Below are 24,987 nucleotides of genomic sequence, written 5' to 3'. Positions count from 1 at the left end.
GTGGAAGTTGTCCGCAAATGATGGTTAATCCATGCCTAGGGAACTAAAGAATGAGTATGGTAGTTACTAGTATTTTATTTGCTTTGGAGCCATCCTTCTTAGGGAAAGTGTCGGTACTGAAGGCGAGTAGTGGTAAAAAAAGGTAAGTGTTGGAAGTGAAGAGATTTAGATTATCAAGTCATGTGGAAAGAAAGGAGGAGGATAGTTTGGTGAAAAGGGTTTATATTTCGGGAGTTTTAGGCTTTAGGGGGAAATGAAAACCTGGGAAGTGTTGAATAGTTAGAGTAAAAGAGGTGTTTCAATAAAGTTAACAGAAAATGCAAGGTAAAGTGAGCGGGGATTTTGATGACCTGCTGCTGAGTGTATGAGTCTTGGAGCGGCTAATGTTGTGGAAGTTTTCTGTAATTGGGAATTAATTCACAGTTTATCAGGTAAACTACGGATGAGGCAATGACCATGGTTTTTTTTTCCTGTAATCATCCCATTAAAGGGGAAACTGCATTATATATATATATATATATATATATATATATATATTATATATATATATATAATATATATATATATATATAATATATATATATATATTGTTTGTGCGTTTAAATTATGTTTGTATATTGGTTTTATTAGCACCTTACTACGAAATAGAAGATAGAAGGACTACTGAATGAAAGGCTACAGATTCTATTTTCTCTCTTGGGAAGTATGTATTAGACATTTAGTACCTACTTCAGTGTGAGAATTATAAAAATTTATTGAACCCTTATAACATACATGGTATTCATGATAAAAAATAAACAGTACATGTCAGCATAATTGAAGCATAACACTAAACAGAAAATACAGTAAAAAAAATTAACACGTGGATAAGCTACTGGCACTTTCCGACACAGGGGAGAGAAGGTTACTCTGTTCCCCCTCCTCCCCTTCCCTGTCAGGTGGAACCTGAGACTAAAAAGCTTTCATTTAACTATGAGGTGGGTATCCTTGAATACTCTTTGGAAAAGAAGCTTAAACTCGCAAAAGAAAAACGCTTAACATACTTAAAGTAGTGTTTATAGAAAGATATATTGAACACACCGCTATCACACTTAAAACGAAAACTTAATACATAATTAACATAATCGTAAAATATTTACTAACAGAGGCTAGAAAAAGTGCCACCTTACATTCTATTGCTTCGTGCGTTAGGGGAACTAGTTTCTAAACATATTTCTGGAATGTTTTCTAAACATATTCCTGGAATGTGACTGGAATGGAATGGGGTGAGGCGGTTTTGACGGTTAGTGGTGTTACCGGCTACAGGGATGTCGTGAGGATTAGGCTACTTCAGTAGTCTTGGTGTCTAGCTTTTAGTGTTCTGTAAAAGAAGGCTATTGAGATGGCTTTGTCTGTACGTCCGAACTTTTTCTGTCTGCCCTCAGATCTTCAAAACTACTGAGTCTAGAGGACTGAACATTGCAGCCCTCATGCCTCAGTTTTATTTAAGTTTAAAATTGGTCATGATCGTGCGTCTGGCACCGGTATAGGCGCCAGCAACACTGGGCATCACCGGGCCGTGGGTGAGTGTTTCATGGGCCGCGACTGAGAGTTTCCTGAGCCGTGGCTGAGTTTCATAACAGCCACAATAACAGCGTTATACGATATGCAGAAGACTCGTTTGTGCCGGAGACACTTCGCCCTAGTTTTTACTTGTTTTTATTTATGATGTGGGTATAGTGTGATCGTTTTGTATTTATGATGTTGGTATAGTGTGATTGAATGTAGATATGTTGGATTAGACGTGACAGCGCGATGTGATAGGTAGAGGTTTTAAGAAATAATGGGTATGGGATGTTGTGGACCTTGACGGAGAATGCATTTTAACAGAGTCAATGTAGTTCTCATTGTTTTGTGTAAAAGCTTATCCTAACGTGTTGTGTTTCCTGTGTTTCTTATGTCCGTTTAATTAACAAGCGAAAGATGCAGTGTAAGGAGTTTATGCCTTCACCCCTGATGAGGAATTTGCTTAGCCACATACTGATGAATAGGTATCTTTCTAGTATTTATTCCGATATATTGACCGTCATGATTATGATTGGTCTATTTCGAGTTTTATCGCGATTTGAAAACAGTGTAATTACTAGCCAGCGTCAAGTTTATGGGGATAAAACCATTCAATTACCGAAGGGAAATAAAGCACTAGATACATGATGGAACCTTTACGAAGGTGCCGTAGACGATGAAAAAAAATCGCCAACAAACCACTTAAAACCTAGAAACATAACAACCAAATACGTTTATTAATGAAACTGCAAAAAAAAAAAAATTATTAGAAATAGAGGGAACCTTTACTTGACTGTTTTTGTGTGAGATGGACAAAGGTACAGATCGAGGAATGTGGGATGGGTTGTTAAATCAACGATAACGTTCGTCACGGGGTATGCCAAATTTTCTCGCCCTTCGTACATCAGACACTAAGGGGGTAGTGTGATATTAATTTTATGTGATGTGTGTAGTTTCAAAGGAGCTTTGATTTATATTGATTTAGTGGTTTCAAAGGAGCTTTGATTTATATTGATTTAGTTTTAGAACGAGGAGTATTATTTTGCTGAGTAACTTTGTCCTTCCCCCACAATATAACCGGAAAAATAAATCAATTTTCGTTAACATATAAGGTTAATTATGAGAATCAGGCACCAGGCCTGATATAAGAAAGACTAGAATATATGCTGAATGGCCTGGGTGGGTGAACCGTAAGGTCATGGAGGATACCTCATGCCGATAATAAACCCACTAGCACAGTCTTGTGGTTGCTGGAAGTTCCGTTGCCCTTTGTTTTTGGGAGCTAAACCAAGTCAATGCCGTCACCCGTGGGGTCCAGCAACCAAGGATAATTGCGCGGGCAGTCCATGCAGGTGTGCAGGTTGAGGGTCTCTTCTCGGAGTTCTCTGGTGTGGAGGGGACACACATTGGGCAGAGAACAGTAAGGCAGCCCCTTGACGTCACATTTCTCCTTCCAGTCGTCGAAGTCCCGGATACCTGTGACTTCCGTTGGGCTCTGCATCCACTGAATCACTTGCAGCATCGTGACGAAATAGACGTCGTTTTGGGCGGTCTTTTCGTTGATGAACTTGATCAGTTCCTTCTTGAAGTCTTTGTTGCTTTCCAGCCAGGCAGCCTGGAAATGGAGACCCAGAGGGGCGCGATTGGTCCGGTAGTGTCGCTGGAAGTTGTGTTCGAGAAAGTGGCGGAATTGGCTGCCTGTTCGAATGTTCGAGCAGGAATCGACAAAATGACAACCCGGGAGTGTTTCGTCGAATTCAGGATCATCTCGTCTATCCAGTTCATTGACGACCATTTCCCAAACAGGATGAGACCTGGACGGGCAGTTCTGAGCATTGCCGTGACATTTATGAGGCATCCGGAAATACATGGTGTAAGGCCATAAAGGCATCCGGCTTAGCGGGGCAGTGATCGAAGCGTCATAAATGAAGAGCTGGTCTGTCATCATTTCGAACTGAGTATTGCCACCCACCCTGAGAAACGGTGCCCTGACACCTATGATTGAATTGTCCGTGATGTTGGCGAACCTCTCGGTGATGAGCCTAGCCCCTGCCATCTCCGTCAGCCAGTCGTCGTAAGTTCCGTGGGTCCAGTACTCGGGGTCTTCCCTGTTGCTGATGGAGAATACAGCGATTTCGTGGCCCTTGCGATGAAGCTCCTGCACAGCGGAATAGTTGGTGTACTTGTGGGAGACGAAGAAAGTTGCTTTCACTTGGCATCCGTTGGCATTCTTACGGTCTTCCGTAAACAGATCCTGATAAAGGTCGACGTTATCGAAATTGACAGCACCCGAGAAAGTGATAGTAATCATCTGTGGCGTGTTCGAGGGGTTGAGATTTCCCGGGATTTGGGTGCCGTCCGCTGAGCAGAAGCAGTCTGGCAACACGCATTGTTGCTTGTCGCACTCAGGAGCGCGGTTTGGGTCCTCGTCGACACCTGCAGAATTGATGTTGCTTATTAGTAATCAGAAGTAATGGAAGGGATCATTAGCTTTTAGTGAATGAACTGCAATATGGGTATGCATGCTTTTTGATGAATTTCCTTAATCACTTGTCTTATTTCTTAAATATTTTTTAGGTTTAGCCAGATAGCAACAGAGCTGACTAATGAAGCCTCTTGAGCAGTATTTGCTATATTTGTTTAGAAAAAGAGTTGTAGTTTGAATGACTTTGTTTCGTTCAATGCATATTTTAGTTACCACTGAATTCTTAATGATAGTTTCAATGTTGGGATTGGTAGTGTCTAATATATAATTTCCTTTTGTAGCCTAAAGATGTCATCTGTAATTTTGGGATATAGATTCAACAAAGTCCTCTTGTTCCTTACGAGTTTTCTCATTCCAAGTCATTAGATAAAATTGAAAAACCTTTCCAAGGAACAGAAGCTGCCAGTCTGAATAGTTAGCACACTGTATTAGCACTTTTGTCCCTCGTGTAGTTTCGGAGATACATACCGCAAGCATTCTCGTCGGATTCATCGTCGCAGTCGTGCTTTCCGTCGCAAAATAGGGGTTTTGGCAGACACACACCGTCCCCACATGCTAATTGTCCTTGGGGACAGATAGGGTTGTCCGTATTCAGCAGTGGTTTTATTTTAGGAGGCTCTGCGAAAGATTAGAAGAGAAATTGGTCAAAAGCTGGTGATTAGATTTAGAAAGGGACTAGGTGTTCATTTTTTTTCTAGTTTGGAATATATGATGGATTTAAATTTTATTCATAATAAATGATTGAAGACATGTTACTGAAATTCCTGTAGGATTGGTGAATTTGAATTGGTTGTATTAATAAACGTAAACGATTTCTTTTGAACCCGTTTCTTACAGGATTGTAAATTTTAAGAAAATACAAGGATTCGCCTTTCTAATCTATATCTACATTTACTGGATTAGCTTACTGTAAAAAAAAAAAAAAAAAAAAAAACCATATCGCCGTTATGACGTGACTCTTCAGTGTTATGGAATGGTAAAATGAAAGAATGGACGTAGTTATGGCAACTCACTCTCTAGCTGGTCGCAGTTCCTGACATTCCTTTTCCAGTCGCAGACTTGTCTGTTGATGTCGAAAGCCAAGCCCGCAGGGCAACGTACGGCAGCTAATCGTATGGGCCCCTGGCCTCCGCTCCGGTCGCACCTGAAAGCGGAGACGGAGATATCTTTTAGAAAGAGTTTCGGAGATGGAGGAATACTCTCTCTCTCTCTCTCTCTCTGCTTCTCTCCATCTCTCGTCTCTCTCTATCCCTCTCCTCTCTCGCTTCTCTCTCTCTCTTAGTGTTTTATCCTTTGATACTCTAACGCTGACAATTTTCTACCTGTGCTGTTATTTGCTCTCTTGTATATGCGCAGACATACACTACTATTGCATACACGTTAGATATATATATATATATATATATATATATATATTATCTATATATATATATATAATTATGATACAAAGATCGGTATTATAACCCTTGCCTCGTACTCACCGAAATACATCTCTGCAATCAGCAACTTCTGCCAATCTGAAGAACTCGTCACTTGCTTTGTTTTGGCAAAGTTCCTCCGTCGTCACTGGCAAATCCAAAGCGGCTCTCAGTCCTAGCTGTCGTTTTTCTCTGGGCAGGACCCGGACTGATGATGCCTTCGCTGCAAAATTGTAGAGAAAAGGGATAAGTAACTTTGAAAATGAATTAGGAAGTCTTAGTGTTCATGGTCTGGAAATAAGCAAACGACTACCACACACACACAGAGAGAGAGAGAGAGAGAGAGAGAGAGAGAGAGAGAGAGGCTGTTTGATGGCTGTCTTGGAGCGCTTTCACCCTCAGGGTCTGTCCTAACTACTCGCTGTTGGACGTTTCCTTTATATCTAGTAACTTAGGAATTTTCTTTTCATTTTGTTCTTCGCAAGTTTCCTAGGTAATTTTGCATGTTTACCAAGTATATCATTCTTGTGTTGAGTATCTTTAATGAAGTGTTTTTATTTTTTGTTCTGGTTATGTTACGTGTAATTGTCTTTTTTTTTTTTTTTTTTTTTTTTTTTTTGTCAATCATACGAATCGAGGTGATCGTATGGTAAAGTTATGCGCTCTATTTAATCTTTTACCGTATTGTCAGTCATTTAAAGGATAACAAAGAATGTATGTCTCTTGTTTAGCATTTAAGTGTGTACGTTCAGGTTATTTTCCCAAAGGTTTTCTGAAGTTTTCCACCTCAATGGGTCTTTAGCAAGGCTTGCTGTTTTCTATGACTTGGCAACAAAAATGATTCATGGTACTTCATGTAGATTTACGTATAAACGGCAGGTTTAAATAGTTTTGAGTGGTCTATTTTTACTGTAATCTATAGTATAATCAGCAAAGAACGAACACATTGTAAATCGTAAGTTGATTTCTATTGCTGCTGTTTTTGTTTGTTTGTATGGTGTTTTTACGTTGCATGGAACCAGTGGTTATTCAGCAACGGGACCAACGGCTTTACGTGATTTCCGAACCACGTCGAGAGTGAACTTCTACACATCTCTCACTCCTCAATGGAATGGCCGGGAATCGAACCCACGACCACCGAGGTGAGAAGCAAACACCAAACCAACCACGCCACTGAGGCGCTTTCTGCTGTTTGATGTTCTTGAGAAGGCAGCAAAAAGTGAAGGTTGACTCCTAAAAAGCGAGAAAATTTCGGTCTGATAATATTTCAAGTTTTACCTTCGATTGATAGGACAACCAACGTTCTATAATGATGATAGTTGTGCTGTAAAACTCCTTGGAGTAAATAAGGTCGTAATTACTGGTTTGCGTCGTCATAAATACTATGCTTGTGAAGGGAAAGGGACAGTTAAGTGTGTACGGAGGGCGAAAGGGCCTACAGCCAAGGGCGCGCGACCTCTCTCTCTCTCTTCTCTCTCTCTCTCTCTCTCTTCTCAATCTCCTCATCTCTCTCTCTCTCTCTCTCTCTCTTATGCAGAGAAAGAGATTTCGAACAATTGGTTTTAAAGGCTGTTGCATTGTATCCAGTAACGCTAGGTACATTCCTTTGATTTTAACTGGTAACATTTGTTGCTGAAGCATTCCGGTTGTTTTTGAAAGATAATAAGGTGTAGGATATTGTTGCTTTTTATTTGCTTAATAATATTTTTGGTGTGTAATTTTTTTTACCGCACATATGGTATTGAAATTCAATGTGGTTACCGTATGAATTTTTGTAAATATATTCTTTAAGAGTAAAAATCTCTCGATGCATGGTTGTCTTGGGCTTCATTTTTGCATGGTAGATTGAGAATCAGTTTACGCACGAATTCAGACGTTTAGCTGTTGAGTCTCATATCTTTTGATTAAGCGATGTTGATTTTGATTATATATAACTGCGTTATTGTTCAGACTGAGAAACTACATTTCGTCATTTTTGTGATAAATGGGATCCGACATACATAAAAGCTTCAGTGAACGCACAAAGACTTCACGGCTTGGAACAGTTATATATATAATTTTTGTCATAAAAGTAACATCGACTTTTACTTCCATTTGTGCAAACCGCATGGTTAGCCTACATAGAAACCTGACGTAGCATTTGGATGTTTAATAGTTCTTTAGCAGAGTTATTTTGAACAGTGCGATCACACGGATTCATTACTTAGTCGATAGATTCCACCCGTCTTTGATGTAACTCCGTTTTCACAGATTTTTCCAACTTGAAACCCATATGTCAGAAGTTTGTCGATTGTCACGGCTTTTCGAAATGTTGGAGTCTACACATCTAGGAGGTAGATCCTTTGTCTTAGCCTTTTCTCAATTGTCTTCCACACATCGTTTGGAAAGTATTTCATGTTGATTGTGAATTTCTCTTTAGGAAAACTTGTTTATGTTAGCAAAGTTAGTTATGCCTGTGGTATATAGTGTCTGCAGCGTGGAGGTCACTAACTGCTGATGCACACGCAGCCTTACTTCATTCCCTAGTCATCATTCCTATGATCACACTTGTCTAGAATAACATCTTTAAAATTTTTGTGTGTGATTTCCCACGGTCTGCAGTACGACAATAGCGGACTAGACGCCATCGATCTGAATGACGTGGATCCAACTCTTCACACTTTTTGCAACATATAAAACAATGTTCTTTGAATATGAAAGTTTCTTGCTCTGATCGGCGGCTTCGTTTTATCGTTTTACTTGTGGTTCATCATTGGCATCTTTCTCGGAAACGTGATGCTTAATATGAATCTTTGCTACACAACTTTTGTGACACCAATATTTTTTTTTAACAAGAAAAGCACAGAATATAAACAAATAGAACATTATAACATCGGGTAGTACACTTTTTACACTTCCTTAAACAAAAATATGAATTTTGTCACTGAAATAAAACTTCTATGTTAAATAGAAATTAAGGTGTGGATGGAAACTAATATTCCCTCATATGCAACGGGGGCCATTTTAAATTATGACAATACAAAACTTTCCCCAAGGGTGCTCCTCTTGCCCCCAGCTGTTTTATTTTATTTTATAAGTAGGGTCTAGATAACAAGAAAACCCGCCCCCCACCAAAAAAAAAAAAAAAAAATTATCTTTTGAAACCAAGTTTCACCAAAAATTCCATTCTACCACTGGACAATACCTCCATTAATGTTCACCAGCTATACGCGGATAGTTGCTTTCACAGCTGTGTTTGTTTGTTTGTATGTGTGATTTTTTAATAATTTATATTGAAAGTTGAAAGGCTTCAAATAGTTTTATCTGGCCGGTGTCGGCTTTTCTTGAGCGATGAGGTTATTAGTCTCAAACCCTTTACCATTCTTCTATATTGCCATCCATTACGGTCATCTAATTAGTAATTACCTAATTAGATGACTGTGCTTTGGTCTTTTGGTTATTGTCGCATGTCGCCAGTGTATGTATATTTGTATATATGTATGTATGTACGTATGTATGGTTATTTTTTGTGCAATGCTTTTAAAGTAATTGCAAAACCTCCTCTTCGGGGTTGGTTTTCGAATTTTATCAGTTTTCAATGTCGTGAAAACTCGCAGATAAAAATAGATGAGTTAATATTGGAATATGTACTATATACTAGTTGCATGTTACCGTACAAAAGTATTTTTTTATAAAAGTAGAGAACTTTGTTCCCGACATAATATTCCCAAGCACCGTCTTCAGGAAAAACCACATCCGGACATTAGTCTTCATTAAATTTGATTGCCGTTTCTGTGCATTTTAGAGGTTTACATTGGCCTCTCATTAGCGTCTTTTATCGTGTAGTCTGGGAATTGCAAGTTGTATGTGGTGAAAGGTAAGTGGTATACTACAGCTGAGAGAGAGAGAGAGAGAGAGAGAGAGAGAGAGAGAGAGAGAGAGAGAGAGAGAGAGAGAGAGATTCTGCTGTAAGGGTTTGCTCGGCTCGACAGTGGGGTTATTTCTCAAGAGGCTTTTGAACTTTCGTGTATATATTTAAGGTCTAAATAGATTTATCATTTTGGTCTTTATGCTCCAGTTCAATTTTTATAATTCATTTTGAATATGAAATCCCAGATGTGCCACTAATTGTCTCATGGACTGAATTTCTCTCTCTCTCTCTCTCTCTCTCTCTCTCTCTCTCTCTCTCTCTCTCTCTCTCTCTCTCTCTCTCTCATTGTTGCTAAGTTTCCTACATCTGTATTTTGGTATATGATATTCAAAAAGTTTTGTTATTCTCTGATTGTTCGATAAGATTTTCATATCATCATGATGGAGAGCTGAGGAAAGGAACACGTATATACTCCTGCTTCTAAATCACCTATTAAATTTTATATCTGTAACTCCTGGGTAAGTTTCATGAACTACATCCTTGATCGCTGGCTATACTTTGCCCTATGCCCATTTTGGGGTTTTATGTTGTTCATCATGCTAACTATTTTGTTTTCCTAAAACACTATACTTAGTTTATTCCTCGTTCTCCCTCCCACATCTCATACTGTCACTTTACAAGTTTTAGAAATTCGTCCATTTCTCGGTGTTTATATCTCAACATTGCGTAACCCCTCTTCCTCCACGTCCATTACTCTGTAAACTATTATACAAGAAAAAAAACAAAGATTCCCATTTTCATGTTTTTAAGATTAACATCTGTTATCGCCGAATTTTACGCAACAGTCCTTTTATTCCTGTCATCTTTTTCTCCTCGTATAATTATTCTGCTGCTAACTTTTCTCGAAAAACCAATGAGCCCTTGGGGTCCCCCCCCCCCCCCAATTATTATATTATTCCTTTCACTGTCTCCGGTACTTAACGCTTCAGTCATCCTGGATAACTTTCGTATCTTCACACTCGCGGCTTCTGTTGACTTTCGTTGCCATACTCATGCTAGTTTTCGATGAGGATTTCGTGCAAAAAAGTAATCGTCTCTGCTGCCTAAGTGTGCACTTTTAGCATTCCATAGTTGTTCTTAATTTTAGGCCATTTGTCACTCCAATCTTGATCACAATAATTACGCAGAGATGATGCAAAACATTTGGATTAGTATTCAAATATGTTTTGAGTCTAGGTAAACGAGTCTAAGTTCCTTTTGTTTGCTAGCATGGTTGGCTAAAGATTTTGAATGACCGTCATACTCAGTGTCACGCAGAGTGTTATAATTATATATGTACGCAGTTCAGTTAATCTGAATAGAAAGTAAATGAGATTGGATATGCAGTTGTCCGTGTAGCGGTGTACGAGCGTAAGTTTTGCTTCCCTTAGCAGGAATTGAAAGGTCTAATGTGTTAATAAATGGCGTGCGTTTTTCCATACAGTACATGTGTAATGTGGGCTATGTAAAGAATTCAACAAACGGAAGAATTGATCAGTTAATTACAACCCAGCAATGTTCTTGTGGTGGGTCGCTATCGGAAGGAACGAATCAACGTTTGAAATTACGGACACGGTCTAAAAACCATGGATTAATTCTTTTACCACCTAAATTGCTGCATATTTCAAAATTGATACGCTGAATTTTGTTATCGATAATTACGTTGATTACGAAGTGGACTTACATGGATACACACACACACACACACACATATATATATATATATATATATATATATTATATATATATACACATACACACACACACATTACATATATTCAGACACAGACACACAAGTGTTCTGCATTAACTAATCCACATAAGTCCACTACATATTCAACGTAATTATCAATAACAAAATTCAGTGTATTAATTTTGAAATAAACAGCATTATAAAATTAAGGGGGTTGGTTGTTAATTGGTAAAAGAATTAATCCTGGTATTCAAACCTTGTCCACAACTATAAACGGCCATTCTATTGAGGAGTGAGAGATGTGTATTTCTGGTGATAGAAGTTCACTCTCGACGTGGTTCGGAAGTCACGTAAAGCCGTTGGTCCCGTTGCTGAATAACCACTGGTTCCATGCAACGTCATACACCAAACAAACAACTATAAACGTTGATTCATACCGATAGCGACCCACTACATGAACTTTGCTGGGTTGTAATCAGCTGATCAGTTCTTTCGTTTGTAGAATTCTTTACATAGGCTACATTACACAAAGATATATATTTACAAATACGTTTATATTTGTGTGTCATTTTGGACTGTACGCATGTGCACGTGTGTTTGTGTACAATGGTGTGGACCGGTTGGTTGGGGGGGGGGGGGTGGAGATGAAGATCTACGAGTTAAGTATATCTTAGTTTACCCAGACCACTGAGCCTATTAACGGCTCTGCTAGAGCTGGCCCGAAGGATTAGATATTTTTATGTGGCTAGGAACCATTGGTTTTCCTAGCAACGAGACCTAGTACAGCTTATTGTGGGATCCGTACCACATTATCTCGACAGATTAATTTCTGATCCCCGGAAATAAATTCCTCTGATTTTACGAAGAATTTATTTTGTTTGTGTGTGTTCCAGTGTCTTATATGAGGATAAATTTGAAGACTTGCATCGTGATTTTGCAATGAAATTTGTGCAAAGATCAAGTTCTTCATATTTCTAACTAAAATCCTGGACACAACATTGCATGATATACTGATTTTCCTCATTAAAGTCTTCATTCACTTGGCCAGAATGTCCGTGACGTCACGAAGTAATTTGCTCGAAACCAGCCAAAACACCCACTCTCCCCTTTTCCCCAGGCATGACGAAAGAGACCGAAGCCGTTGTCGACGTTATCGTGGTCAGTTTTACTTAAATGTTTGCTACTTGTTATGATTCTTAGGATGAAAGGAGGGAGTTGCAGCTATGATAGTTAGTTTCTGCATGAGTTGTTTGTTTCAGAGTAGACAGTGGGAGATATACTAGTATTATTCCGCTTCAGGTTTTACTGATTAACATAAACTCCTTTTGAAGTCGAAGTAGTGCGTTATGGCTTAGGTATCAGTGTTTACTTGTCTGTTAATCTCCCAGACTATGTGTCTGTCCATACACTCCAGTGTGTAAGTTTGATAAAGGAGAGGTCCTTGTCAGGAACGTGGCGAGATGAAAATACAAACATCTCTTGAGAAAGTCCATGAGGACAAAAACGGAGGACGATCAGTGTAGTAGGTGTGAGGCAATGGATGGCTTATTATAGCACTATGGACCGAGAAGCTCTTGTGGTGCAGTGATGGTAGCGGTTTTTTGGTCATTGACGCCTGTCTGTGCAGGTACCAGCTGAGAGATAGAAGGGCGTAAGAGCCAGTTATGGTCCTTTGGATGATGGGAATTCGGCGACCATTCTTGCGTCATCACCTCTCCACCACCACCACCACCACCACCGTTGTCAGCAACAGCAAGACGATGTTGCTTCATCGATGATCACTGCGGTCATTAATAACCTACCCTAAGGGCTGACAAGGCCTTGAGGGTCTAGACCTGGTTCGTTTGAGGTTTCCAGCCCCTGCGGCCCCAGCCCTCTCTTCTCTTGCAAGAGATGAGGTTTTCCACCTTCTTTATGTTCACTGCTTCTTGCAGTAATGTGTGACACAACTGGACCTTGTGAGTGGGTCAGGAAACTTTTTTTTCTATTATGTGCAATTCGTTATTTTGCTTCGTTCTTCTCTGCATTATTGCCAAACACTGTGAACTGCGTTTGAGAGAGAGAGAGAGAGAGAGAGAGAATTATTGCAGCATGCCTCTTTAAGGATTTAAAATTGATTTTCGCATTGTATGCAAATATACGAATATAGAGAAATTTATAGGTAATAATGATATGGTTGTTGATTCGCCTCCCAAAATGTTCTTTTTTATGGAACGAGAAAGAATCGAAGTAGACCATTATATAATAAGAGAGATGGTTCGTCATAGATTTAGGTTACGAGATTTTGACAAGTACTTATCATGATGACAGGTGGTTTTTGTTTTATTGCTTGATTAAGTTAGCAATGATATGTTTTCATTTTGAAATGATTTCATGTGTTGTAAATTTGTAAGTGTCTTTGGAATATAATTACTCATTCCTTCATCTTGCTGTCCGAGGTTTCCATTGCCTGACTCAATTTTAGCATTGGGTCGTTATTCTAAAGCAAGGTCATTAGCGTCTCGCTCTCGTTACCATGATGAAAATGGTAAACTCCTTTCTCCATAAATAAATGAGGATATAAATTTTATGTAAGTTGAGTACGTTAAAGAAAAAAACACATTGGTTGTTGTAGTAACTTTTCACTGATTGTAAAATTATGAATCCACACGTACAGGTAATCAGTATTTTATTTATTTTATGTATTTATTTATTTATTTATTTATTTATTTTTAATGGAGGCATCGGTAATTTTCACGGGTCACGGGTCGGTCTCTTAAGATTCTTGAGGAACTTCATTTTAGGGTTTATGAGGGTAATTATATGAAGTGTGTGATATAAACTATGTTTTGTGTGTAATTTTCGAAAAACTATTATTGCTACATACAAGAAGATCTCACGCATTCTTGTTCCATAGACCACACGTTTTTTCAAGGGCGTAAATTTCCTAGATTTTTATGGTGCATGCTGTCCTAAAACGTTATTCCTTATCAAAATGATATTAGAGCCAGTTTCAAAGGGGCACATTCCATTAACACGAAGCCTTGTGGAAAAATGAAATAAAAATGAGTATGTTTTTAAGGGCATTGACCTGCAAAGCAAGTCTTCACAGCATATGTAAAAAGAAAAAATCTCAGTTCTCGTAGTTTGTGAAATCTCTTGGCATTCATCGTAACAAGTTATATTTTGTAGGAGTTGATATACTAAAAGACCTCATTATCAATTCACGGCGATTGAGTGTGGAACGTGGTAACATTTTGTTCGGCAAGACGTTACGTCAGTAGCTCCGGCGGTGACGCAATCGTCCGAGCAAGTACGTACGTCCCCGTAGATGTATTCGTTAAAGATGACGACGATGAATTGAGGAGTTAAAGGGGACGATGCGTTAATGGACTCGAATTTTCTTATTTTCTTTTTTCTGCTTCTGCTCATGGCATGCCTCAAAACCATCAACATTATGGAAATGTGCATCGGTTTGTTTGCTGAATTATTTCTGTTTTAATCGACGAGACGTTATCATTATTGCAATTGTTTTAATGTATCATGAAGAGTGAAAAATCGTGTAATTTTAAGTCTTCATTTACAATGAAAATTTGAAAATTATGAATTATTGTTTTGAAATGATAAATTCACAGGGGGGTACATTCGTAATGATTGTATAACCACTTCTAAGTGTAACAAAGGAACTGCCCACAAAAATAGTGAAAATGAAGCAAGATTGACATGAAAACCACATTTTAAAGGAATACATCCGCCGTGTGTGCACACAATTCCCTTTATGCGTGTGGAAATGTTTCTCTGTGTCACATGCAGGCTGTGGTAAATTCCTCTGGATCTCAGGCTCTGGCGAATGTGAATGTAATGTCTGCATTTTCTTTGTGATTTATCCATCGTGAGTGAGACGAAAACTGGTTGAAGGAAAGATGTGGAAATGGTCGGTTGATAATCGCTATCGGATGACGTCATCAAGAGAGGGATAAGGAGATGAAACTATTTTCTCTCTCACATACTTCTATGGATAAATTTTTGGGTAGACTGTCACGTAAATATACTTTTGGGAGTACTTGGTTATAGTCAGGGTTACACACAAACATGGACATGCACACTTAGAGTCGCTCCAGTCGCATTACGGAATTCTCCAAAAGGCAGAAACTTGTGTGATGAAAGTGTATCGTCTGTGGGTTTCGTTATTATAATGTGTTGCTACACCTCACAGTTGGAAAGTCTTTCCCACCTCTCTCTCTCTCTCTCTCTCTCTCTCTCTCTCTCTCTCTCTCTCTCTCTCTCTCTCTCGTTGTATTTTCTAGTCACAATTCAGTAGCTTTTGTTCTTTCAGTGAGATACGAAAGAAAATGTGTGTATTATTAGAGAGAGGTGGACATGCACGTGCGCTTCTTATGTGTTTGTAAGATCAGACTCCATTATTACTGATTGTGCCCTCTCGAAATGTCTATATTGGTTAAGGGATTTAATATAAAATGGCTTTGTAATAACTATGGTCATTCAAAAAATTTACATTACTGCAAAAAAAAGACTACTTAATGAAGACAAGTCTGATTCCAGTTTTGCAAGAGTTAAGTGCTAAGAAACTATTTATTAACGTGATAAAAAACTTAGACAGGGCACTGGAGTTATACAAAGCAAATCATGTCTTTCCTCTTCCTCTCTTTTTTTCGTTTCTTGACCAACTTCTTCTGAACAAAGTGACAAGTGAAAGTTTCGGTTGTGGGTGAGTGTTAGCCATCTGAAATGCGCCGTGGAAAGAGGACCAGTTATAGGTAATGACTGCGACGCAGACTTGAAATGAAACCCTCCTTTGTTAATGAGAACCAGGTGAAAACGATCTTTCTTGACGCGGCCCATGAAAGGTGCCGGTCCGGGGTTGGGGAAGCCGGTGTGTGGTTAGAGGTCTCTCTCTACCTCACTAGATCTTCATGAAAGGTGATGTAGGGGGAATGTAATGTTTTGAAGAAAGGGAGGGGTTTGGAATGGTTTTTGAAACAATGGCAAATTGGCTTTGGAAGTTTTTTGTTTCTTTTTCTTTTTTACGGAGGCATTTGAGGGCTTTATAAAAAAAAAAAAAAAAAAAATTGGTTCTTGTAGAAAATTACTTGAGAGGTATTTTTTAATCAAATACAAAAAACATGTGGAGCGGTATGTAAACAATTAAAAGGGGTATTTTAAAACAATTACGAAAAATCATTCAATGGAATATGGAAAGTAAAAAAAAGGGCAGGTCTTTGGTGATTATAATCGTTACGACACCCCAGATTCCTTTAAAAAAATCGAAGCGCAAGGAACATTTTGATGGATAACCCGTTATTGTTAGATGAAATTTTTTTTTCTTTTAACTTATTTTAGTTTCTTAAAAAGTGCTTTTTTTGTGGGGGGGGGGGGAGCCTTAGTTAATTGGCTTCGTTTGTCTTCCTTTTTTTTTTTATTACAGTGTTGTTTCGTATTAGTGTTTAATTCTGACTTTTCTTATTATTGTTAGTGTTTAAAATTGGACCTGAGGAAGAACTTGGAAATCGTCTACCGTAGGTGACCCATGACGACGTTAGGACGTGAATTAACTCGTTTACTCAATTTGAAGTCTATTTTTTGAGTTTTCAGGAGAAACAGAACGCAGGAATTGGCAATAAAGTATACAGGTACGTCAAGAGATACCAGAGGCCGGAATGGATAGCTTCCCATGAGTTTATTTTCCAGACAGCAATTTTCGCTCACTCTCGCTTTCTCTCTCTCACTTTCCCTTCATCGTCTGGCCTTAAGGAGTGGAAGCCTCCTCAAGTTACCCTTCTATGACTTCGCGTTGTCTCGTTAGGTAAATGTTTAATCAGATTTGCTTCTCTCCTTTCCAGCTATCACGGCCCAGGTGAACTTTCCCTGGTGAGGCGAGCACCCTCTTCGCTGGAAACAGGTAAACTATGTTTTGTTTGTGTATACGGTGCATTAACCATTATTGCCCTGAAGGAACGTGTATGAATTGCACTCTTACTTAGTACTGAAGATTTTTTTTTTATATTGTAGTAATTGTTCTTAATATCGGACAGTTGCAGTAACAGCATAAGCGCAGACTTGTTACCGGTGGTTTGCAATTTTAGCAAAAGCATCTAGAATACCTCTCATCACACACACACACACACACACACACACACACACACACACACACACACACACACACACTTTATCATTTGGTACAAGTAACATTCGTGCTATGTATGGGATTCGTTGACACCTCCATTGCCTTATGAGATCAATTGTTTGATAATATGAAGTGTGAAAAGTTATTGATACTAATGGTCGATGTCGCAATGTCGTTTGAGATGAATGTTTTCAGTGTGTAGGTATTATGTGAATGGTGGCATTTTTGTGATGGTGTCTTGCGGGACGGGAATATGAGCATAGTAAGTTATAAGCAGCGCAATTTGTGGGTTTTAGATTCTTTATATAGCTACTATAGATTTAACTGGTTAGAAGAGCCAGGCACTTTATGTTGCTCTGTTGCTCGTATGCAGTCTCTTCGCTGTCCAAGTCGTAATTTCTGATGTGTGTACAACATATGCTCGTCAAGGGTAGGGTTTCATTGACCCCAAAGGTCTACGCCAGCCTCACCCGTGTCCGCGTGTCAATGCCCACACACAATGAGTGTCTGTAAAAACTGGTCGTGGGTGGGCGTTGGCACTAACAACTGTCCGACGGGGTCAACGTTGTTGTCTTTGTCGGCATCTTGCTTCCCCTTGGCACAGTGCCCATATTCATTAGCTGTGACCTCCAGGCGCGTTACCCCAGCACAGGGCAGGTCACACAGAAGGTACACGCCCACTGATTTTGCAGAAGACATGAAAATATGTCTTGAAGGACACGAGAAGTTGTCACGGAAGACGACGTCACTCCTCACGCACATTACCGTCACACACTTCATAACACTGCCACTCACCGATGCCAATCAGCAATAGCCCCCATAGAAGAAAAGAGCGAGCCATGTTGTCGTCGCTACCACTACGCACTGCGGTGCCTGGCCACGTGGCGGACACTATATACCGAGTTGCACGCGCATGCGCTCTTCTCCGCTGGTCAACACTCACTAAAACCTGCGACCCGCCCTAACTTTCCCCCCGCCCGTCGCCGCCCGCCCGCCCGGTGTCATCATCCCAAACCCCGTGATTCGTCCTTGCGCCCTTTGGACCCTGTAGGCTTAGCTTCGGGTGTCATAAGGCCCACCCATCCCGCCACTTAACGCACAACTCCGCCCTTGTCATCTTCTTGGATACATCTTCCGTTGCAATATATCTCTCTTCGTTCTCATGGTCTTATTAATTCCCCGTCGAAACAGTCCCATTCTCTTGCTATTTCTTTCATAGAAGGTATTTACTTTTTCAATTTTTTTTTTTTTTGGGGGGGGGTTTTTTTTTTTTTTTTGGGGGGGGAGGTCGGGAGGATCTCTTCAAAGTCGTGTATTACTTGTCACTGAGGTCAACGCCTTCAAAATTTGCCATCCCAACAAAGAATTTTGTGTTGTGGTGGCTTGAATAGAAGTCGCCTCAGGAAAGAATTCGTTTATAAACAGAATTGGTGATGCCATCTAAGTCGTTAATTTTATTATAATTGTTGTGTTTCTGTTGCTATACAGATTTATAGTGTTTTCATTCTTCTGTTTTCGTTTTTGTGTTTAATGAACAATATGCATACGAAAATTATTTTCCGTTGAACAGTGATTTGATTAATTTTGAAATCCTATTTTTCTTGTAAGATTCTGTAAATGAAAAGTTGGTAGAAAATCATCTGTGATGAAAATAACAGCATATTATGATGATTGTGTTTTGATTTGATGCCAATCTGTATATCTCACGTCTATTAATTTATTGTGAATGTTAAACTTCAACTGCGATTTCATAATTTCAAAATGGTGTAATGTATATTTGTCACGGAGAGGTGTACTAGATTTCCTGTGGTAATTTTTTGTACTAGATTACCTGTGGAAGTTTTTGTACTAGATTACCTGTGGTAATTTTTTGTACTAGATTACATGTGGAAGTTTTTGTACTAGATTACCTGTGGAAGTTTTTGTACTAGATTACCTGTGGTAATTTTTTGTACTAGATTACATGTGGAAGTTTTTGTACTAGATTACCTGTGAAAATTTCTGTACTAGATTACCTGTGGAAATTTTTGTACTAGATTACCTGTGGAAATTTTGGTACTAGATTACCTGTGGAAACTTTGGTACTAGATTACCTGTGGAAATTTTGGTACTAGATTACCTGTGGAAATTTTGGTACTAGATTACCTGTGGAAGTTTTTGTACTAGATTACCTGTGGAAATTTTGAGATGACCTATCATTCCTTTATTCACTTTTTGGCTGTACGTGCATGGAATTATTACGATGGGTAAATTACTTGTGAGAACAAATCGACAGAACTCTTGGGTAACATTTGTGTTATTTGAAATGAATTCAGTCATGTAGCCTATATATACCACATCTACTATGATTTTCAAGATACGATTCTGTCAGGTTAACTGTTAGTGTTCCTTAATGATCCCGACGTAGTTTTCATTGCGAATAGATTGCAACTGACCCGTTGATATTGAGAGACGATATTGTGGCCAGTCAAATATGAAATTTTTTTTTTTTTGTGCTGCTTTGATTTGTTTGAGAAATTGTGACAGTTTTAAGAAATGTCAAAACAGCTGTGTATTTGGTATCCTTTTCAGTAAGCAGTAGCAGTTGGTGCTCATTTCGGCTTTGATAAGATTTACGCATTATTTTTCCTACGAAATGGGTCTTCAATGCAAAATTGTAATCGGAGTACTGAAGTATGACAAATATTGAAGAAAGAAATCTTGCACATCGGTTTTCATCTCAAAAAGCCGAATCGGAAGTGGAAAGAGTGGCAAATGTCGATCAAAGGCATTCCTGCACGACTTGTTTCTGGTGGAAAGCCGCAAACTGTGGGAGAAAACCTGATCAAAAATGAAAATGTTTTGATCACCAGAACTGTGCCATCACTCCACGCGAAGCTCGAGATTCAGCTACAGCTGAGAAACCTGCATGTGAGTGGCTGTCATGCCACAGTGCCTTCATTGGCCCTATGCTGTGAAGAAATGGAGAAAAGGTGCAATTCTTTCACGCATTATCACGAGAGAGAGAGAGAGAGAGAGAGAGAGAGAGAGAGAGAGAGAGAGAGAGAGAGAGAGAAATTCTAAGGACTGAAGCTGTCTGGATTGCTGAGTTTATTGCTGAAATGACTTTCTTAAGTTTGTCAAGATGGTCTTCCCTTTTCTTCGTGGTCTTATTATTTTGGAGGAAGAATTCTTGAGACTGTTGAGGTGAAAACTCCGGCAGGCAAACAGAAAATGTCTGGATCTTCAGAGTTAACCATTAATGGTTAACTAAGTCTTATCTGCCATGGCTTTTCATTCCTCAAGTTTTTTTTTCTTTTTTGGGTTTTGCGTCTGTGTGATTTTGATTTTCCTTATAGAATAACATTCGTGTACATGTGGGGGATAGTTTCTTCTGCTAATCGCTACCGAGTAAAATTCTTGCTTATGGAAAGCAGGTGTTGTAAGGGAGAAATTAAGAAATCATGGGTTTGTTAACTGAAGAAGCAAAACACTCCCCTAAGTATGAATTTTACTCGGTAACGATTTGCCGGATGAAATACCCCACACAGACAACATATGTATATAATTTTTCATATCCCTAACGAATATAGAATCTGTTTTCTTCGACAGCGATATATATATATATGTGTGTGTGTGTGTGTGTGTGTATGTGTGTGTGTGTGTGTATGTGTATGTATGTACGGAAGTATGTATGCATATATATATATATATATATATATATATATATATATATATATATATATATATAGAGAGAGAGAGAGAGGGGTGTTAATCTGTATCATTATGTTTAATTATGTAGTTATATTGTGAGAAGCGAATGCCGAGGGTTTGTCTGGTCAAGTACTGTAATCGGGTCACAAGCAGTGACTAACTAATATTTATGTTTGCTCTTTACTGCAAAATACGATACCATGTCTCTTTACATCCCTGACTAGTTGACTGGTTCCTCTTCAGCTTTTAGTTGCATAGGTTATAATTAAGAGCTTATTGCTTGATTATTTTATTTTAGAATATATGTATATATTGAATAAGATCTGTTATTATAATGATATATTTTCATGTATTTTTGTATACTTTTTGTGTCCAACATAAGGAACTAGGTCAGGCACAACATTGCCGTCTATTAACCAGTTTTTACCTGAAAGAAAACTTTTGATGCTCTCTCTATATTTTAAGAAAGATTTCCAGCCAATCAAGAGGAAATTTACTTTTTAATGGGGGCCTTAGAACGATTGGCTTTCATTAAAAAAACTATTCAAGGTATTCATTCATAATTACCAGTGAAGAGCGGTATGCAACGTAATCCTTAATAAGGCAAGGGTGAAATATTCAAGCGATACCTCTTTAATGGGGGCCTTAGAATGATTGGCTTTCAATAAAAAAACTTTTCAAGGTGCTAAATTTATTCATAATTACCAGTGCAGAGCGGTATGCAACGTAGTAATCCTTAATAAGGCAAGGGTGAAATATTCAAGCAATACCTCTTGAGATGAACCTCAGAGAACTACAATCTACGCAATATTTGTAATCTTTATTTTTATGGCTTCTATTTCTCTGTATATATGTTTATTCTTTCGTCACCTCTCTTCTCTTCCTACTCCCGCTCACCCCCCAGCCCCGCCCCTCTTCTTCTACTCCTACTCCTCCGTCCTTCTATTGTGTGTATTATTCCAAAGCCAAACACGCAATGCATAAGAGAGAGCAGATCCCGCAGACCGTCTCAATTAAAATGTATCCATTGCAGCTCTGCGTATGAGGAAATCGTCCTCCTGTATAACTGCCCCTTTCACCGCTGCTTGTTTTCTCAGCGCCGTGTGTTTACGAACGCGTATGCCTGTTGTCTTCTGTTGGCTTTCCCTCGGTTTTAATGACCGCCAGTTTTCGACCTTGTGCCCAATCAGTGTTTTCATCCCCTTTTCTCTTCCATGGACGTTGGCGTTTTTCATTGGCTAGGGGCCTTAGTTTACCGAGAGGATCTTAAAATTCTATCTGGTCATTATTATTATTATTATTATTATTATTATTATTATTATTATTATTATTATTATTATTATTATTATTATTATTCCCTTATCTGTATCGGTCGTTCTGAGATAATTATGCCAGAAAACTTCCAATCATTCATTCATTCTGAGACAATTACTACAGTAAAACGTTCTCTTACTATAGTACCATGACGATAAGTTGTACCAGTGCCAAAACCGAAAATGCCGTAAACAAAGTTGGTCAATGGGAGGAGAAATTCACGCTATGGAGACTTACAAGCATGGCAACTTTCTCTCTCCAGGTCATTGTGATATCAAGATACTACTGTGTTATCAGAATACCAATCTGATGATGAATGAGGATGCGGAAAGTGGCTTGGCAGCTGTCATCGATACAGTAATGAGATCACACACTTTTGTGTGGCATGCCATATTTTTTTATATGGTGCTCTCTTTGTCTGGTAGCGGTGAGGGTGATGTCGCAAGTGTGGATGATGTGTAAATATATGAAGCTGTAACTAAAGGATGAATATGGTTGTGACTCGTCTTTTTCAATTTTTTATTCTCTCTGCCAGCAATCTGCATTAGGGAAAACGGCTTATTGTTGAAAAAAAAAAAAAAATCCTTCCTATGGTTTATTTATATGGGCGAAAATATGGACGGTTCTACTAAGAAAAAAAATTTATCGAATAATTTGCGGATTTTGGGAATGCTTTAGATGGCTTGGCTTTTTTATAAGCTGAAATTGTAGTTGGAATGAAGATATATTTTAGGTAGAAGAGTGCATAATTAGGGTTTGATGGTCATTGTGAAATGAATAAAATCATATACTATATGACAATGGTTAAGTAAAATTTTGGGCCTGTCTAGTTTAAAATCACACACACACACCCCACACACATACACACATACATACATATATATATATATATATATATATATATATATATATTATATATATATATATATATATATATATATATAATACATTATATATATATATTTATATGTATAATATATATATGTGTGTATATATATATAAAATATATATTAATATATATAATATATATATATATATATATATATATATATATATAATATATATGTATTTATATGTATGTATGTATATATATATATATATATATATATATATATATATATATATATATATATATAATCGTTTTTCCCTCAACTTGGGTTAGGTCTGTAGAAGAAAAATACGGCCAATGCCACATTCATACAGTAACTGCAAAATCGCGAATGAACCCCTGTGTAGTAAAACTTCCACAACATTAGTTGCTTTGCACACACCTGCACAGAGGCTCATCATCGACATGTCTCGTAGGGGGCTAGCGCTGTCAGAGGACCTCTCACGGTGCACTGTAGGCATTACTTAAGATTCTTTGCAGCGTGCCTTCGGCCCCTAACTGCAGCCTTTGTCATTCCTTTTACTGTACCTCCATTCGCATTCTTTCTTTCATCTTACTTTCCACGCTCTCTTAACAGTTGCTTCATAGCGCAACTGCGAGGTTTTCCCACCTGTTACAATTACAAAACTAATTTAATCTCAATTTCCCTTGCAGCGCTAAATGACCAAGTAGGCTCTAGTGCTTGGCCTTTGTCTTAAATCTCATATTCCATTCCAGTCCAACGTCAGCAAGTTGAACTCCGTACACACATTGTCATTCCCCAGCTTGCACGCAAGTTCTATCTCCGTGGATATTAAGGCTCTACTAACTTCCCTGTGCCTCTTTCACGCTTGTCTCCAACCGTTTCTGGGTCGTACTCTAAATAGTGTAGTATGCTTTTCGTCAGACTGCGTAACCGAATCATCTCAAAATCTCTTACCTATCCTTTCACCACCACGTAACCATTTTTACGTATTACCTGATTTGTCACCCTGTCAGGGTTTTCTTTTAAATCCAGGCTAACAGGTTTTTTTTATTTATTTAATTCGCATTTAGCATGGAATTCATCTAATAGATGATATTGTATGTGAAAACCTCAATATATATAGAAAATATAAGCATAGTGTACTAATGTCTCATATTTTAAATATTTAGCTCTCGATATTGAATGTTTATGTAGTAATCAGGTACCTCTCTGTGTAATGTACAGAAATCTATGTTGATATACTGTACTGTCATATAGTTGAGGGGAGAATCATTTATAGAATAAATGTGACGCAGAGAACTGCTGTAATATCATTTGAAGTATTCAGCTTCAATATTCGTGACGACAGTGCTCTGGATATTCACTGATGCGAGATTAGTGATACGTGAGGAACAGTTTCGCGAATCGTTATCGTTTGATCTCTGATCTAGAATGAGAGAGAGAGAGAGAGAGAGAGAGAGAGAGAGAGAGAGAGAGAGAGAGAGAGAGAGAGAGAATGGTAACATGATTATAATCTTTGGTGTGAGAAAAAAATATGTAATTTCTTATAGCATTTATTGCTTGAGAGAATGTAACACGCACCTTGCTTGTGGTGTGTGTGTTCACTTTTGTAGACATTTCTCCACTTCAGTGCTCACGATAGTGTCATGACGGCAGTCGAAATGTAAGTATTAATAGTTTTGGGGGTTTTCGCACAGGAGTTCCACAGGAATTAAGTGTTGGATCATTTTTTAAGATTCCATTTTAGATATGTATTGGCTTTCTGTAATATAGATATGTATTGGCTTTCTGTAATATATATTTAAATTGCCGTTCTGTTAAGCTGAGGCCAGTCTATACTTTTTGAGACGGTCTGTGCAATTAGTGTTTTGAGGGGTAGCTCGGGACTGAGTTTTCAGTTAGATCCACGAAGCAGACGTGATGTCACCGTTCTAGCAAGCAAACACCCAACAGTTGGTGAATATCTTAATTG

General features: G+C 38.4%; 1 protein-coding gene and 1 long non-coding RNA gene across 3 annotated transcripts in view; one reads left to right on the top strand and one right to left on the bottom strand.

Annotated features, from left to right (window-relative positions):
• LOC135211241 (uncharacterized) overlaps positions 1-24,987 on the top strand; it is a 191,284-nt gene that overhangs the window by 86,442 nt on the left and 79,855 nt on the right. For both annotated transcript variants that reach the window (XR_010313647.1, XR_010313648.1), the window contains exon 2: positions 16,871-16,929. This is a non-coding gene — a long non-coding RNA (uncharacterized LOC135211241). The remainder of the gene's footprint in view (positions 1-16,870; positions 16,930-24,987) is intronic.
• LOC135211240 (chitin deacetylase 1-like) lies at positions 683-18,080 on the bottom strand. Its single transcript, XM_064244510.1, has 5 exons — positions 17,950-18,080; positions 5,512-5,671; positions 5,044-5,174; positions 4,499-4,648; positions 683-3,981 (listed from the first exon to the last, which is right to left on the bottom strand). The coding sequence occupies exons 1-5, from the start codon at positions 17,993-17,995 to the stop codon at positions 2,828-2,830; spliced, it is 1,641 nt and encodes a 546-aa protein (XP_064100580.1). The 5' UTR covers positions 17,996-18,080; the 3' UTR covers positions 683-2,827.

The sequence above is a fragment of the Macrobrachium nipponense genome, chromosome 4 (genome assembly GCF_015104395.2).
Source record: "Macrobrachium nipponense isolate FS-2020 chromosome 4, ASM1510439v2, whole genome shotgun sequence".
Taxonomy (NCBI): Eukaryota; Metazoa; Arthropoda; class Malacostraca; order Decapoda; family Palaemonidae; genus Macrobrachium; species Macrobrachium nipponense.
Note: the sequence above shows the minus strand (reverse complement) of the source record. Positions and strands in the feature narration are given on the sequence as shown.